At 45.1% G+C, this 17,500-nt stretch overlaps 1 protein-coding gene across 1 annotated transcript in view; it reads right to left on the reverse strand.

Annotated features, from left to right (window-relative positions):
• LOC139399216 (voltage-dependent T-type calcium channel subunit alpha-1I-like) overlaps positions 1 to 17,500 on the reverse strand; it is a gene marked incomplete at both ends in the record, with an annotated part of 34,674 nt that overhangs the window by 16,218 nt on the left and 956 nt on the right. The window contains 6 exons of the mRNA XM_071144730.1: positions 10,261 to 10,370; positions 11,184 to 11,335; positions 11,939 to 12,131; positions 12,464 to 12,553; positions 13,130 to 13,255; positions 14,775 to 14,901. Coding sequence (XP_071000831.1) covers positions 10,261 to 10,370; positions 11,184 to 11,335; positions 11,939 to 12,131; positions 12,464 to 12,553; positions 13,130 to 13,255; positions 14,775 to 14,901 — 798 coding nt within the window. The remainder of the gene's footprint in view (positions 1 to 10,260; positions 10,371 to 11,183; positions 11,336 to 11,938; positions 12,132 to 12,463; positions 12,554 to 13,129; positions 13,256 to 14,774; positions 14,902 to 17,500) is intronic.

A 17,500-nucleotide genomic window follows, 5' to 3' on the forward strand; every position in this document is an offset into this window, starting at 1 on the left:
GGGTCAGGGATCGGTCAGGAATGGGTCAGAGATGGGTCAGGAATGGGTCAGGAATGGGTCAGAGATGATTCAGAGATGATTCAGAGATGGGTCAGGAATGGGTCAGAGATGATTCAGAGATGATTCAGAGATGGGTCAGGAATGGGTCAGAGATGATTCAGAGATGATTCAGAGATGGGTCAGGAATGGGTCAGAGATGATTCAGAGATGGGTCAGGAATGGGTCAGAGATGATTCAGATATGATTCAGAGATGTGTCAGGAATGGGCCAGAGATGGGAAAGGAATGGGTCAGAGATGATTCAGAGATGGGTCAGGAATGGGTCAGAGATGATTCAGAGATGGGTCAGGAATGGGTCAGAGATGGGTCAGGAATGGGTCAGAGATGATTCAGAGATGGGTAAGGAATGGGTAAGAGATGAGGATAGAGGAGTGTACTAACTATAGTTATTCTGCATCTGATGAAATGGACAATGATACATCTACACACAATGCAAGTATAGCAGATTAGCATCATGAATATTGTTCTGGAGGCAGCTCTGCAGAGTGGTCACTAGCTGGCACAGCCTTTAAACCCAACCTTAACCCTAACCTTTAAACCTAACCTTTAAACCTAACCTTAACCTTAACCCTAACCTTTAAACCTAACCTTAACTCTAACCTTTAAACCTAACCTTAAACCTAACCTTAACCCTAACCTGTCAACCTAACCTTAACCCTAACCTGTCAACCTAACCTTAACCCTAACCTGTCAACCTAACTTTAACCCTAACCTGTCAACCTAATTTTAACCCTAACTTAAACTACCTACAGTACAGCAAACACTATGAATCATACAGTGAGATGACACAAACAGTGTCCCCAGTGCAGCGTATTTAATTCAGTCACCTTTACTAGTACCATTTAGTACAGAGACAGCATCCTGGTTATATTACGGCTGTGGCATTACTACTATGAATCACACAGAGTGAGAAAACACAAACAGTGTCCCCAGTGCAGCGTATTTAATTCAGTCACCTTTACTAGTACCATTTAGTACAGAGACAGCATCCTGGTTATATTACGGCTGTGGCATTACTACTATGAATCACACAGAGTGAGATGACACAAACAGTGTCCCCAGTGCAGCGTATTTAATTCAGTCACCTTTACTAGTACCATTTAGTACAGAGACAGCATCCTGGTTATATTACGGCTGTGGCATTACTACTATGAATCACACAGAGTGAGAAAACACAAACAGTGTCCCCAGTGCAGCGTATTTAATTCAGTCACCTTTACTAGTACCATTTAGTACAGAGACAGCATCCTGGTTATATTACGGCTGTGGCATTACTACTATGAATCACACAGAGTGAGATGACACACACAGTGTCCCCAGTGTAGCGTATTTAATTCAATCACCTTTACTAGTACCATTTAGTACAGAGACAGCATCCTGGTTATATTACGGCTGTGGCATTACTACTATGAATCACACAGAGTGAGAAAACACACACAGTGTCCCCAGTGCAGCGTATTTAATTCAGTCACCTTTACTAGTACCATTTAGTACAGAGACAGCATCCTGGTTATATTACGGCTGTGGCATTACTACTATGAATCACACAGAGTGAGAAAACACAAACAGTGTCCCCAGTGCAGCGTATTTAATTCAGTCACCTTTACTAGTACCATTTAGTACAGAGACAGCATCCTGGTTATATTACGGCTGTGGCATTACTACTATGAATCACACAGAGTGAGAAAACACACACAGTGTCCCCAGTGTAGCGTATTTAATTCAGTCACCTTTACTAGTACCATTTAGTACAGAGACAGCATCCTGGTTATATTACGGCTGTGGCATTACTACTATGAATCACACAGAGTGAGAAAACACACACAGTGTCCCCAGTGCAGCGTATTTAATTCAGTCACCTTTACTAGTACCATTTAGTACAGAGACAGCATCCTGGTTATATTACGGCTGTGGCATTACTACTATGAATCACACAGAGTGAGATGACACACACAGTGTCCCCAGTGCAGCGTATTTAATTCAGTCACCTTTACTAGTACCATTTAGTACAGAGACAGCATCCTGGTTATATTACGGCTGTGGCATTACTACTATGAATCACACAGAGTGAGATGACACACACAGTGTCCCCAGTGTAGCGTATTTAATTCAGTCACCTTTACTAGTACCATTTAGTACAGAGACAGCATCCTGGTTATATTACGGCTGTGGCATTACTACTATGAATCACACAGAGTGAGAAAACACAAACAGTGTCCCCAGTGCAGCGTATTTAATTCAGTCACCTTTACTAGTACCATTTAGTACAGAGACAGCATCCTGGTTATATTACGGCTGTGGCATTACTACTATGAATCATAGAGTGAGATGACACAAACAGTGTCCCCAGTGCAGCGTATTTAATTCAGTCACCTTTACTAGTACCATTTAGTACAGAGACAGCATCCTGGTTATATTACGGCTGTGGCATTACTACTATGAATCACACAGAGTGAGATGACACAAACAGTGTCCCCAGTGCAGCGTATTTAATTCAGTCACCTTTACTAGTACCATTTAGTACAGAGACAGCATCCTGGTTATATTACGGCTGTGGCATTACTACTATGAATCACACAGAGTGAGAAAACACACACAGTGTCCCCAGTGCAGCGTATTTAATTCAGTCACCTTTACTAGTACCATTTAGTACAGAGACAGCATCCTGGTTATATTACGGCTGTGGCATTACTACTATGAATCACACAGAGTGAGAAAACACAAACAGTGTCCCCAGTGCAGCGTATTTAATTCAGTCACCTTTACTAGTACCATTTAGTACAGAGACAGCATCCTGGTTATATTACGGCTGTGGCATTACTACTATGAATCACACAGAGTGAGATGACACACACAGTGTCCCCAGTGCAGCGTATTTAATTCAGTCACCTTTACTAGTACCATTTAGTACAGAGACAGCATCCTGGTTATATTACGGCTGTGGCATTACTACTATGAATCACACAGAGTGAGATGACACACACAGTGTCCCCAGTGCAGCGTATTTAATTCAGTCACCTTTACTAGTACCATTTAGTACAGAGACAGCATCCTGGTTATATTACGGCTGTGGCATTACTACTATGAATCACACAGAGTGAGATGACACACACAGTGTCCCCAGTGCAGCGTATTTAATTCAGTCACCTTTACTAGTACCATTTAGTACAGAGACAGCATCCTGGTTATATTACGGCTGTGGCATTACTACTATGAATCACACAGAGTGAGATGACACACACAGTGTCCCCAGTGCAGCGTATTTAATTCAGTCACCTTTACTAGTACCATTTAGTACAGAGACAGCATCCTGGTTATATTACGGCTGTGGCATTACTACTATGAATCACACAGAGTGAGAAAACACACACAGTGTCCCCAGTGTAGCGTATTTAATTCAGTCACCTTTACTAGTACCATTTAGTACAGAGACAGCATCCTGGTTATATTACGGCTGTGGCATTACTACTATGAATCACACAGAGTGAGAAAACACACACAGTGTCCCCAGTGCAGCGTATTTAATTCAGTCACCTTTACTAGTACCATTTAGTACAGAGACAGCATCCTGGTTATATTACGGCTGTGGCATTACTACTATGAATCACACAGAGTGAGAAAACACACACAGTGTCCCCAGTGCAGCGTATTTAATTCAGTCACCTTTACTAGTACCATTTAGTACAGAGACAGCATCCTGGTTATATTACGGCTGTGGCATTACTACTATGAATCACACAGAGTGAGAAAACACACACAGTGTCCCCAGTGCAGCGTATTTAATTCAGTCACCTTTACTAGTACCATTTAGTACAGAGACAGCATCCTGGTTATATTACGGCTGTGGCATTACTACTATGAATCACACAGAGTGAGATGACACACACAGTGTCCCCAGTGCAGCGTATTTAATTCAGTCACCTTTACTAGTACCATTTAGTACAGAGACAGCATCCTGGTTATATTACGGCTGTGGCATTACTACTATGAATCACACAGAGTGAGAAAACACACACAGTGTCCCCAGTGCAGCGTATTTAATTCAGTCACCTTTACTAGTACCATTTAGTACAGAGACAGCATCCTGGTTATATTACGGCTGTGGCATTACTACTATGAATCACACAGAGTGAGAAAACACAAACAGTGTCCCCAGTGCAGCGTATTTAATTCAGTCACCTTTACTAGTACCATTTAGTACAGAGACAGCATCCTGGTTATATTACGGCTGTGGCATTACTACTATGAATCACACAGAGTGAGAAAACACAAACAGTGTCCCCAGTGCAGCGTATTTAATTCAGTCACCTTTACTAGTACCATTTAGTACAGAGACAGCATCCTGGTTATATTACGGCTGTGGCATTACTACTATGAATCACACAGAGTGAGAAAACACACACAGTGTCCCCAGTGCAGCGTATTTAATTCAGTCACCTTTACTAGTACCATTTAGTACAGAGACAGCATCCTGGTTATATTACGGCTGTGGCATTACTACTATGAATCACACAGAGTGAGATGACACAAACAGTGTCCCCAGTGCAGCGTATTTAATTCAGTCACCTTTACTAGTACCATTTATTACAGAGACAGCATCCTGGTTATATTACGGCTGTGGCATTACTACTATGAATCACACAGAGTGAGATGACACACACAGTGTCCCCAGTGCAGCGTATTTAATTCAGTCACCTTTACTAGTACCATTTAGTACAGAGACAGCATCCTGGTTATATTACGGCTGTGGCATTACTACTATGAATCACACAGAGTGAGATGACACAAACAGTGTCCCCAGTGCAGCGTATTTAATTCAGTCACCTTTACTAGTACCATTTAGTACAGAGACAGCATCCTGGTTATATTACGGCTGTGGCATTACTACTATGAATCACACAGAGTGAGATGACACACACAGTGTCCCCAGTGTAGCGTATTTAATTCAGTCACCTTTACTAGTACCATTTAGTACAGAGACAGCATCCTGGTTATATTACGGCTGTGGCATTACTACTATGAATCACACAGAGTGAGATGACACAAACAGTGTCCCCAGTGCAGCGTATTTAATTCAGTCACCTTTACTAGTACCATTTAGTACAGAGACAGCATCCTGGTTATATTACGGCTGTGGCATTACTACTATGAATCACACAGAGTGAGAAAACACACACAGTGTCCCCAGTGCAGCGTATTTAATTCAGTCACCTTTACTAGTACCATTTAGTACAGAGACAGCATCCTGGTTATATTACGGCTGTGGCATTACTACTATGAATCACACAGAGTGAGATGACACACACAGTGTCCCCAGTGCAGCGTATTTAATTCAGTCACCTTTACTAGTACCATTTAGTACAGAGACAGCATCCTGGTTATATTACGGCTGTGGCATTACTACTATGAATCACACAGAGTGAGATGACACACACAGTGTCCCCAGTGTAGCGTATTTAATTCAGTCACCTTTACTAGTACCATTTAGTACAGAGACAGCATCCTGGTTATATTACGGCTGTGGCATTACTACTATGAATCACACAGAGTGAGATGACACACACAGTGTCCCCAGTGTAGCGTATTTAATTCAGTCACCTTTACTAGTACCATTTAGTACAGAGACAGCATCCTGGTTATATTACGGCTGTGGCATTACTACTATGAATCACACAGAGTGAGATGACACACACAGTGTCCCCAGTGTAGCGTATTTAATTCAGTCACCTTTACTAGTACCATTTAGTACAGAGACAGCATCCTGGTTATATTACGGCTGTGGCATTACTACTATGAATCACACAGAGTGAGAAAACACACACAGTGTCCCCAGTGCAGCGTATTTAATTCAGTCACCTTTACTAGTACCATTTAGTACAGAGACAGCATCCTGGTTATATTACGGCTGTGGCATTACTACTATGAATCACACAGAGTGAGAAAACACACACAGTGTCCCCAGTGCAGCGTATTTAATTCAGTCACCTTTACTAGTACCATTTAGTACAGAGACAGCATCCTGGTTATATTACGGCTGTGGCATTACTACTATGAATCACACAGAGTGAGATGACACACACAGTGTCCCCAGTGCAGCGTATTTAATTCAGTCACCTTTACTAGTACCATTTAGTACAGAGACAGCATCCTGGTTATATTACGGCTGTGGCATTACTACTATGAATCACACAGAGTGAGAAAACACAAACAGTGTCCCCAGTGCAGCGTATTTAATTCAGTCACCTTTACTAGTACCATTTAGTACAGAGACAGCATCCTGGTTATATTACGGCTGTGGCATTACTACTATGAATCACACAGAGTGAGAAAACACAAACAGTGTCCCCAGTGCAGCGTATTTAATTCAGTCACCTTTACTAGTACCATTTAGTACAGAGACAGCATCCTGGTTATATTACGGCTGTGGCATTACTACTATGAATCACACAGAGTGAGAAAACACAAACAGTGTCCCCAGTGCAGCGTATTTAATTCAGTCACCTTTACTAGTACCATTTAGTACAGAGACAGCATCCTGGTTATATTACGGCTGTGGCATTACTACTATGAATCACACAGAGTGAGAAAACACACACAGTGTCCCCAGTGCAGCGTATTTAATTCAGTCACCTTTACTAGTACCATTTAGTACAGAGACAGCATCCTGGTTATATTACGGCTGTGGCATTACTACTATGAATCACACAGAGTGAGATGACACAAACAGTGTCCCCAGTGCAGCGTATTTAATTCAGTCACCTTTACTAGTACCATTTAGTACAGAGACAGCATCCTGGTTATATTACGGCTGTGGCATTACTACTATGAATCACACAGAGTGAGATGACACACACAGTGTCCCCAGTGCAGCGTATTTAATTCAGTCACCTTTACTAGTACCATTTAGTACAGAGACAGCATCCTGGTTATATTACGGCTGTGGCATTACTACTATGAATCACACAGAGTGAGATGACACAAACAGTGTCCCCAGTGCAGCGTATTTAATTCAGTCACCTTTACTAGTACCATTTAGTACAGAGACAGCATCCTGGTTATATTACGGCTGTGGCATTACTACTATGAATCACACAGAGTGAGATGACACACACAGTGTCCCCAGTGTAGCGTATTTAATTCAGTCACCTTTACTAGTACCATTTAGTACAGAGACAGCATCCTGGTTATATTACGGCTGTGGCATTACTACTATGAATCACACAGAGTGAGATGACACAAACAGTGTCCCCAGTGCAGCGTATTTAATTCAGTCACCTTTACTAGTACCATTTAGTACAGAGACAGCATCCTGGTTATATTACGGCTGTGGCATTACTACTATGAATCACACAGAGTGAGAAAACACACACAGTGTCCCCAGTGCAGCGTATTTAATTCAGTCACCTTTACTAGTACCATTTAGTACAGAGACAGCATCCTGGTTATATTACGGCTGTGGCATTACTACTATGAATCACACAGAGTGAGATGACACACACAGTGTCCCCAGTGCAGCGTATTTAATTCAGTCACCTTTACTAGTACCATTTAGTACAGAGACAGCATCCTGGTTATATTACGGCTGTGGCATTACTACTATGAATCACACAGAGTGAGATGACACACACAGTGTCCCCAGTGTAGCGTATTTAATTCAGTCACCTTTACTAGTACCATTTAGTACAGAGACAGCATCCTGGTTATATTACGGCTGTGGCATTACTACTATGAATCACACAGAGTGAGATGACACACACAGTGTCCCCAGTGTAGCGTATTTAATTCAGTCACCTTTACTAGTACCATTTAGTACAGAGACAGCATCCTGGTTATATTACGGCTGTGGCATTACTACTATGAATCACACAGAGTGAGATGACACACACAGTGTCCCCAGTGTAGCGTATTTAATTCAGTCACCTTTACTAGTACCATTTAGTACAGAGACAGCATCCTGGTTATATTACGGCTGTGGCATTACTACTATGAATCACACAGAGTGAGAAAACACACACAGTGTCCCCAGTGCAGCGTATTTAATTCAGTCACCTTTACTAGTACCATTTAGTACAGAGACAGCATCCTGGTTATATTACGGCTGTGGCATTACTACTATGAATCACACAGAGTGAGAAAACACAAACAGTGTCCCCAGTGCAGCGTATTTAATTCAGTCACCTTTACTAGTACCATTTAGTACAGAGACAGCATCCTGGTTATATTACGGCTGTGGCATTACTACTATGAATCACACAGAGTGAGAAAACACACACAGTGTCCCCAGTGTAGCGTATTTAATTCAGTCACCTTTACTAGTACCATTTAGTACAGAGACAGCATCCTGGTTATATTACGGCTGTGGCATTACTACTATGAATCACACAGAGTGAGAAAACACACACAGTGTCCCCAGTGTAGCGTATTTAATTCAGTCACCTTTACTAGTACCATTTAGTACAGAGACAGCATCCTGGTTATATTACGGCTGTGGCATTACTACTATGAATCACACAGAGTGAGATGACACACACAGTGTCCCCAGTGCAGCGTATTTAATTCAGTCACCTTTACTAGTACCATTTAGTACAGAGACAGCATCCTGGTTATATTACGGCTGTGGCATTACTACTATGAATCACACAGAGTGAGATGACACACACAGTGTCCCCAGTGCAGCGTATTTAATTCAGTCACCTTTACTAGTACCATTTAGTACAGAGACAGCATCCTGGTTATATTACGGCTGTGGCATTACTACTATGAATCACACAGAGTGAGAAAACACACACAGTGTCCCCAGTGTAGCGTATTTAATTCAGTCACCTTTACTAGTACCATTTAGTACAGAGACAGCATCCTGGTTATATTACGGCTGTGGCATTACTACTATGAATCACACAGAGTGAGAAAACACACACAGTGTCCCCAGTGCAGCGTATTTAATTCAGTCACCTTTACTAGTACCATTTAGTACAGAGACAGCATCCTGGTTATATTACGGCTGTGGCATTACTACTATGAATCACACAGAGTGAGAAAACACACACAGTGTCCCCAGTGTAGCAGTACGGATGGTGTTTATTCAGTAGCTCAGCAGTATCTGTATGACTATCCAGAGAGTATCCCAGCTATAGTTCAGCTATAGTAAAGCTATGACACTACCAGGAAGTACAATTGAAGTATCCCCGCTATAGTTCAGCTATAGTAAAGCTATGACACTACCAGGAAGTACAATTGAAGTATCCCAGCTATAGTTAAGCTATAGTAAAGCTATGACAATACCAGGAAGTACAATTGAAGTATCCCAGCTATATTTCAGCTATATTAAAGCTATGACAATACCATGAAGTACAATTGAAGTATCCCAGCTATAGTTCAGCTATAGTAAAGCTATGACAATACCAGGAAGTATAATTGAAGTATCCCAGCTATATTTCAGCTATATTAAAGCTATGACAATACCAGGAGGTACAATTGAAGTATCCCAGCTATAGTTCATTTATAGTAAAGCTATGATAATACCAGGAAGTACAATTGAAGTATCCCAGCTATAGTTCAGCTATGACACTACCAGGAAGTACAATTGAAGTATCCCAGCTATAGTTCAGCTATAGTAAAGCTATGACACTACCAGGAAGTACAATTGAAGTATCCCAGCTATAGTTCAGCTATAGTAAAGCTATGACACTACCAGGAAGTACAATTGAAGTATCCCAGCTATAGTTCAGCTATAGTAAAGCTATGACACTACCAGGAAGTACAATTGAAGTATCCTAGCTATAGTTCAACTATAGTAAAGCTATGACACTACCAGGAAGTACCATTGAAGTATCCCAGCTATAGTTCAGCTATAGTAAAGCTATGACACTACCAGGAAGTACCATTGAAGTCAGAATAACTATTTTCTAATGGAGTTGTGGTTAAGAAGGGCAGCTATGAATCATATACTCTGTATGAATCATACACACTGAGATGACTGACATGCGCAAACACACACACACACACACACACACACACACACACACACACACACACACACACACACACACACACACACACACACACACACACACACACACACACACACACACACACACACACACACACACACACACACACACACACACACACACACAGTATGTCCCCAGTGCAGCAGTGAATACAGTGTTTATTCAGTAAGTCAGTGTGGCCCTGTAACTACCTGTCTTTAAAGAAGCGTCGGAAGCCAAATGCGGTGAGCTTCAGGAGGGTCTCCAGTACAAAGGTGGATGTGAAGAAATAGTTACAGTACTTCAACACTAGATCCAGAGACTGAGAGACAGAGAGAGAAGGAGGTGGGAGGGAGGGGGAGAGAGAGAGAGAGGAGGAGGGAGGGAGGTTGGAGAGAGAGAGAGAGGAGGAGGGAGGGAGGGGGAGAGAGAGAAGGAGGCGGGGGGAGAGAGGAGGTGGGAGGGGGAGAGAGAGAAAGAGGTGGGTGGGAGAAGGAGGTAGGAGGGAGGGGGAGAGAGAGAAGGAGGTGGGAGGGAGAAGGAGAGAGAGAAGGAGATGGTGGGAGGGAGGAGAGAGAGAGAGAGGAGGTGAGAGGGAGGGGGAGAGAGAGGAGGTGGGAGAGAGGGAGGAAGGGGGAGGGAGAGAGAGACGGAGGTGGGAGGAAGGGGGAGAGAGAAGGAGATGGTGGGAGGGAGGAGAGAGAGAGAGAAGGACGTGAGAGAGAGGGAGAGAGAGAGGAGGTGGGAGGGAGGGAGGGGGGAGGGGGAGAGAAGGAGGTGGGAGGGGGAGAGAGAGGAGGTGGGAGGGAGGGAGGGGGAGGGAGAGAGAGATGGGGGTGGGAGGAAGGGGGAGAGAGAAGGAGATGGTAGGAGGGAGAAGAGAGAGAGAAGGAGGTGAGAGAGAGGGAAAGAGAGAGGAGGTGAGAGGGAGGGAGGGGGGAGGGGGAGAAGGAGGTGGGAGGGGGAGAGAGAGGGGATGGTGGGAGGGAGGAGAGAGAGAAGGTGAGAGGGAAGGGGAGAGAGAGAGAGAGAAGGAGTCACATATGGTACTGTGTACATGAAAACACATGACACTCTGTCTTTCTGTACCCCCCCACCCCCACCCACACACGCACACCGCTCCCTCCAGTCTTACTCGTGGCTGGCTGTAGTGTTCCAGTGACATGGTGATGACGTTGATACAGATGATGAAGGTGATGAAGAGGTCCAGGTAGTAGGTGGTACACAGAGTGTGGATCCACAGGCGGAGGGGGCTGTAGCTGGCATAGTAGGGGATCTTCTGGGCGTCTGGCAAGGGAAGACAAACACAGGTAATAGTGCTTTATACATAGTATTACTGTACACTATTCAAAAGCATTCCTGTGATGTCCTCCTGTCAAGAGTGATACTCATAAACAATTCACACAATCATTGATGATCTATCTCTGTCTGTTCTGCTCTCTCTCTCTCTCTCCCTCCCTTTCTCTCTCACACCCTTTCACCCTCCCTCCCTTTCTCCCTCTCACCCTCTCACCCTCTCTCTCTCCCTCTCATCCTCCCTCCCCCTCTCTTTCTCCCTCCCTTTCTCCCTTTCACACTCTCTCACCCTCCCTCCATCCCTTTCTCCCTCTCACCCTCTCTCACCCTCCCTCCATCCCTTTCTCCCTTTCACCCTCTCACCCTCTCTCACTCTCCCTTTCTCCCTTTCACCCTCTCTCACCCTCCCTCCATCCCTTTCTCCCTCTCACCCTCTCTCACCCTCCCTCCATCCCTTTCTCCCTTTCACCCTCTCACCCTCTCTCCCTCCCACTCCCTCTCTCCCTTTCTCCCTCTCATCCTCCCTCTATCCCTCTCTCGCCCTCTCTCTCTCCAGGCACCTTGTACTATCTCTTCTTCCCGTCTCTCCCTTACCCCTCCTCTTCTTCTCCATGCGTCTCCGTCGTTTATCCTCTCTCCTTTTAGCCTCTTCCACTTCCTGGTTCTGACGGCACTTGTGGAAGTTCTCCACTACCACGCCCACAAACATGTTCAGAACGAAGAAACTGACGATGAGGAGGAAGGAGATGAAGTAGAGGAGCATCCATGGACTGTTGTTGATCACTGGCTAAAGGGAGAGAGGGAGGGAGGGAAGGGAGAGGGGGGATGGAGATAGAGGGAGGCAGGGAGGGGAGAGGGGGAGGGGAGAGGGAGGGAGGGAGGGGGGAGGGGGATGGAGAGGAAGGGAGAGATGGGGAGGGAGGGGCGAGGGAGGGGCGAGGGAGGGGGAGAAGGAGGGAGAGAGAGAGGAGTGGTGCATGTGAGTGTTTAGTCGAAGGAGGAGCGGGAGAGAAGGAGTTGAGTATGCTCTGATAGATCAGTCAGCCAACACAACTGAAAAAATAATACATCTATAGAAATATAATGGATAGACTTGATGACCACTATTAGACTAGTTACCTGTTGGTCCACCCCTACAGCATCCAGGCCATGGTACATGATGTTGACCCAACCGTCCTTTGAAGCCAGCACAAACAGGGACATCAGAGCCTGTGGTACAGAGCGCACACACATATACACACAGAACACACACACACACATGCAGAAATGCAGACATACACAGACAGACAGAACACACATGAAAGACATGAAATATAAACATACATATAAAGACAAAAACACAGACAAAACATTAGTCCATCGGTCCATTCACCATGTCCATCAGTTCAGTATTTCATATTTCACCATGTCCACCAGTTCAGTATTTCATACTGGTCCATTCACCATGTCCATCAGTTCAGTATTTCATTACCATGTCCATCAGTTCCACTGGTCCATTCACCATGTCCATCAGTTCAGTATTTCATACTGGTCCATTCACCATGTCCATCAGTTCAGTATTTCATACTGGTCCATTCACCATGTCCATCAGTTCAGTATTTCATACTGGTCCATTCACCATGTCCATCAGTTCAGTATTTCATACTGGTCCATTCACCATGTCCATCAGTTCAGTATTCGTCCATTCACCATGTCCATCAGTTCAGTATTTCATACTGGTCCATTCACCATGTCCATCAGTTTGACACCTTGTCCATCGAAATTGATACTGGGAGAAATCCTTACCTGTCCCAGGTTGTCAAAGTTGTACTTGTGATGAACCCATTTGTAGTTGGCCTGCAGACAGTCAGACTTGTTGGTGATGTTCTTGACGTCGGGGCCAAAGCAGTAGAAGAACTTCCCTTTGAACAGCTGTCAGGGAACAATGGGAACAATGGACAGAGCCACTTCAGATGTCTTGTTGTTACCATATAAGTGGTTTCTTTCATATGTCATTATCAAAGGATAGACACACTTGATGGAATAATATGGAGGTCATTACATAGATGGTCAAGAATGATTTAGGGAATTGAGAGAGAGATAGAGGAAGACAGGTGGCAAAGACTGACAAAGACAGAGAAGGGACAGAGACTGAGGGACAGACAACTGTGGGAGGAAGGTGAGGAAACAGAGACACAGAAAGACGGGGTATATGTTGGAGGAGAAAGACAGGGTATATGTTGGAGGAGAAAGACAGGGTATATGTTGGAGGAGAAAGAGGGTATATGTTGGAGAAGAAAGAGGGTATATGTTGGAGGAGAAAGAGGGTATATGTTGGAGGAGAAAGAGGGTATATGTTGAAGGAGAAAGACAGGGTATATGTTGGAGGAGAAAGACAGGGTATATGTTGGAGGAAAAAGAGGGTATATGTTGGAGGAGAAAGACAGGGTATTTGTTGGAGGAGAAAGAGGGTATATGTTGGAGGAGAAAGACAGGGTATATGTTGGAGGAGAAAGACAGGGTATATGTTGGAGGAGAAAGAGGGTATATGTTGGAGGAGAAAGACAGGGTATATGTTAGAGGAGAAAGAGGGTATATGTTGGAGGAGAAAGAGGGTATATGTTGGAGGAGAAAGAGGGTATATGTTGGAGGAGAAAGACAGGGTATATGTTGGAGGAGAAAGACAGGGTATATGTTGAAGGAGAAAGAGGGTATATGTTGAAGGAGAAAGAGGGTATATGTTGAAGGAGAAAGACAGGGTATATGTTGGAGGAGAAAGACAGGGTATATGTTGATGGAGAAAGAGGGTATATGTTGAAGGAGAAAGACAGGGTATATGTTGGAGGAGAAAGACAGGGTATATGTTGGAGGAGAAAGACAGAGTATATGTTGGAGGAGAAAGAGGGTATATGTTGGAGGAGAAAGACAGGGTATATGTTGGAGGAGAAAGAGGGTATATGTTGGAGGAGAAAGAGGGTATATGTTGGAGGAGAAAGAGGGTATATGTTGGAGGAGAAAGACAGGGTATATGTTGGAGGAGAAAGACAGGGCATATGTTGGAGGAGAAAGACAGGGTATATGTTGGAGGAGAAAGACAGGGTATATGTTGGAGGAGAAAGACAGGGTATATGTTGGAGGAGGAAGACAGGGTATATGTTGGAGGAGAAAGACAGGGTATATGTTGGAGGAGAAAGAGGGTATATGTTGGAGGAGAAAGAGGGTATATGTTGGAGGAGAAAGACAGGGTATATGTTGGAGGAGAAAGACATGGTATATGTTGAAGGAGAAAGACAGGGTATATGTTGGAGGAGAAAGACAGGGTATATGTTGGAGGAGAAAGACAGGGAATGTGAAATATTGATAAAATGAAGGAACAAGGAAAACAGAGATAGAAAAAAAGACAAAGGAAGAAAGATGGAGAGACAAGTACTCCAAAGATAACAGCCCCTACCTGCACCCCCAGGATACCAAATATGATGAAGAAAGCACAGCAGATAAGGACAATGTTTCCTATAGGTTTCAGAGACGTTATTAGAGTCTCCACTACCAGCTTCAGACCTGGGGCTCGACTGATCACCCTGTAGAAAGAGAAACAGAGAGAGAGCAGGAGAGGGATCGAGCGAGAGAGATGAAGGGAGAGAGAGAAGGAGGGATGGAGAGAGAGACAGAGAGAGATGGAGAGAGAGAGATTGAGATAGGGAAAGAAAGGGAGGGAGAGAGATGGAGGGTTAGAGAGAGGGAGTGATGGAGAGAGAGGGAGAGGTAGAGAGAGAGATGGAGAGAGGGAGAGAGATGGAGGACTAGACAGAGGGAGTGAGAGAGAGGGAGAGAGAGAGAGGGAGAGAGATGGAGGATTAGACAGAGGGAGTGAGAGAGAGGGAGAGAGGGAGAGAGATGGAGGATTAGACAGAGGGAGTGAGAGAGAGGGAGAGAGGGAGAGGGAGAGAGATGGAGGATTAGACAGAGGGAGTGAGAGAGAGGGAGAGAGGGAGAGGGAGAGAGATGGAGGATTAGACAGAGGGAGTGAGAGAGAGGGAGAGAGGGAGAGGGAGAGAGATGGAGGATTAGACAGAGGGAGTGAGAGAGAGGGAGAGAGGGAGAGGGAGAGAGGGAGAGAGATGGAGGATTAGACAGAGGGAGTGAGAGAGAGGGAGAGAGGGAGAGGGAGAGAGAGAGAGAGATGGAGGATTAGACAGAGGGAGTGAGAGAGAGGGAGAGAGGGAGAGGGAGAGAGGGAGAGAGATGGAGGATTAGACAGAGGGAGTGAGAGAGAGGGAGAGAGGGAGAGGGAGAGAGAGAGAGAGATGGAGGATTAGACAGAGGGAGAGCACGAGAGAGAGAGAGAAAGAGAGGTAGAAAGGGATGGAGAGTTGGTAAGAGGAGTGATTCCCAAAATACAGTATTTGCAGCTGACTCAGAGAGGGTAAATCTAAATGTCAAAGGTGACATTTTTCTGGTCTTTCAGGTATAAGGGAAAATGAACTCCAGAAAGAGTAGCTACTGCATGAGGAACAGCTAATGGGGATCCTAACCAACTAAACTGACCCCAAATCACCAAAGAAACAATACTGCACAACTAGTCTGTTTTCACCACTATGGGACAAGGACATTATGTGAACCTCGCCGTAGTGTGACCTACCTACCTGAGGGGGTGCAGTGTGTCTGTAGGGTGTCCACCCTACCTGAGGGTGTGCAGTGTGTCTGTAGTATGTCCTCCCTACCTGAGGGGGTGCAGTGTGTCTGTAGTGTGTCCTCCCTACTTGAGGGGGTGCAGTGTGTCTGTAGTGTGTCCTACCTACATGAGGGCAGTGTGTCTGTAGTATGTCCTCCCTACATGAGGGCAGTGTATCTGTAGTATGTCCTCCCTACATGAGGAGGTGCAGTGTGTCTGTAGTATGTCCTCCCTACATGAGGAGGTGCAGTGTATCTGTAGTATGTCCTCCCTACATGAGGAGGTGCAGTGTGGCTGTAGTATGTCCTCCCTACATGAGGGCAGTGTATCTGTAGTATGTCCTCCTTACACGAGGGCAGTGCATCTGTAGTGTGTCCTCCCTACATGAAGAGGTGCAGTGTGTCTGTAGTATGTCCTCCCTACATGAGGGCAGTGTGTCTGTAGTATGTCCTCCCTACATGAGGGGATCCAGTGTGTCTGTAGTATGTCCTCCCTACATGAGGAGGTGCAGTGTGTCTGTGGTATGTCCTCCCTACATGAGGGCAGTGTATCTGTAGTGTGTCCTCCCTACATGAGAAGGTGCAGTGTGTCAGTAGTATGTCCTCCCTACATGAGGAGGTGCAGTGTGTCTGTGGTATGTCCTCCCTACATGAGGGCAGTGTATCTGTAGTGTGTCCTCCCTACATGAGGAGGTGCAGTGTGTCTGTAGTATGTCCTCCCTACATAAGGGCAGTGTATCTGTAGTGTGTCCTCCCTACATGAGGAGGTGCAGTGTGTCTGTAGTATGTCCTCCCTACCTGAGGGGGTGCAGTGTGTCTGTAGTATGTCCTCCCTACGTGAGGAGGTGCAGTGTGTCTGTAGTATGTCCTCCCTACATGAGGAGGTGCAGTGTGCCTGTTGTATGTCCTCCCTACATGAAGGCAGTGTATCTGTAGTATGTCCTCCCTACATGAGGAGGTGCAGTGTGCCTGTTGTATGTCCTACCTACATGAGGGCAGTGTGTCTGTAGTATGTCCTCCCTACATGAGGGCAGTGTATCTGTAGTATGTCCTCCCTACGTGAGGAGGTGCAGTGTGTCTGTAGTATGTCCTCCCTACATGAGGGCAGTGTATCTGTAGTATGTCCTCCCTACATGAGGGGGTGCAGTGTGCCTGTTGTATGTCCTCCCTACTTGAGGGGATCCAGTGTGTCTGTAGTATGTCCTCCCTACATGAGGGCAGTGTATCTGTAGTATGTCCTCCCTACCTGAGGGGGTGCAGTGTGCCTGTTGTATGTCCTCCCTACATGGGGGGGTGCAGTGTGTCTGTAGTATGTCCTCCCTGCTTGAGGGGATCCAGTGTGTCTGTAGTATGTCCTCCCTACATGAGGAGGTGCAGTGTGTCTGTAGTATGTCCTCCCTACATGAGGAGGTGCAGTGTGTCTGTAGTATGTCCTCCCTACATGAGGAGGTGCAGTGTGTCTTTAGTATGTCCTCCCTACATGAGGGCAGTGTGTCTGTGGTATGT

The sequence above is a fragment of the Oncorhynchus clarkii genome, unplaced genomic scaffold (genome assembly GCF_045791955.1).
Source record: "Oncorhynchus clarkii lewisi isolate Uvic-CL-2024 unplaced genomic scaffold, UVic_Ocla_1.0 unplaced_contig_7743_pilon_pilon, whole genome shotgun sequence".
Classification (NCBI taxonomy): domain Eukaryota; kingdom Metazoa; phylum Chordata; class Actinopteri; order Salmoniformes; family Salmonidae; genus Oncorhynchus; species Oncorhynchus clarkii.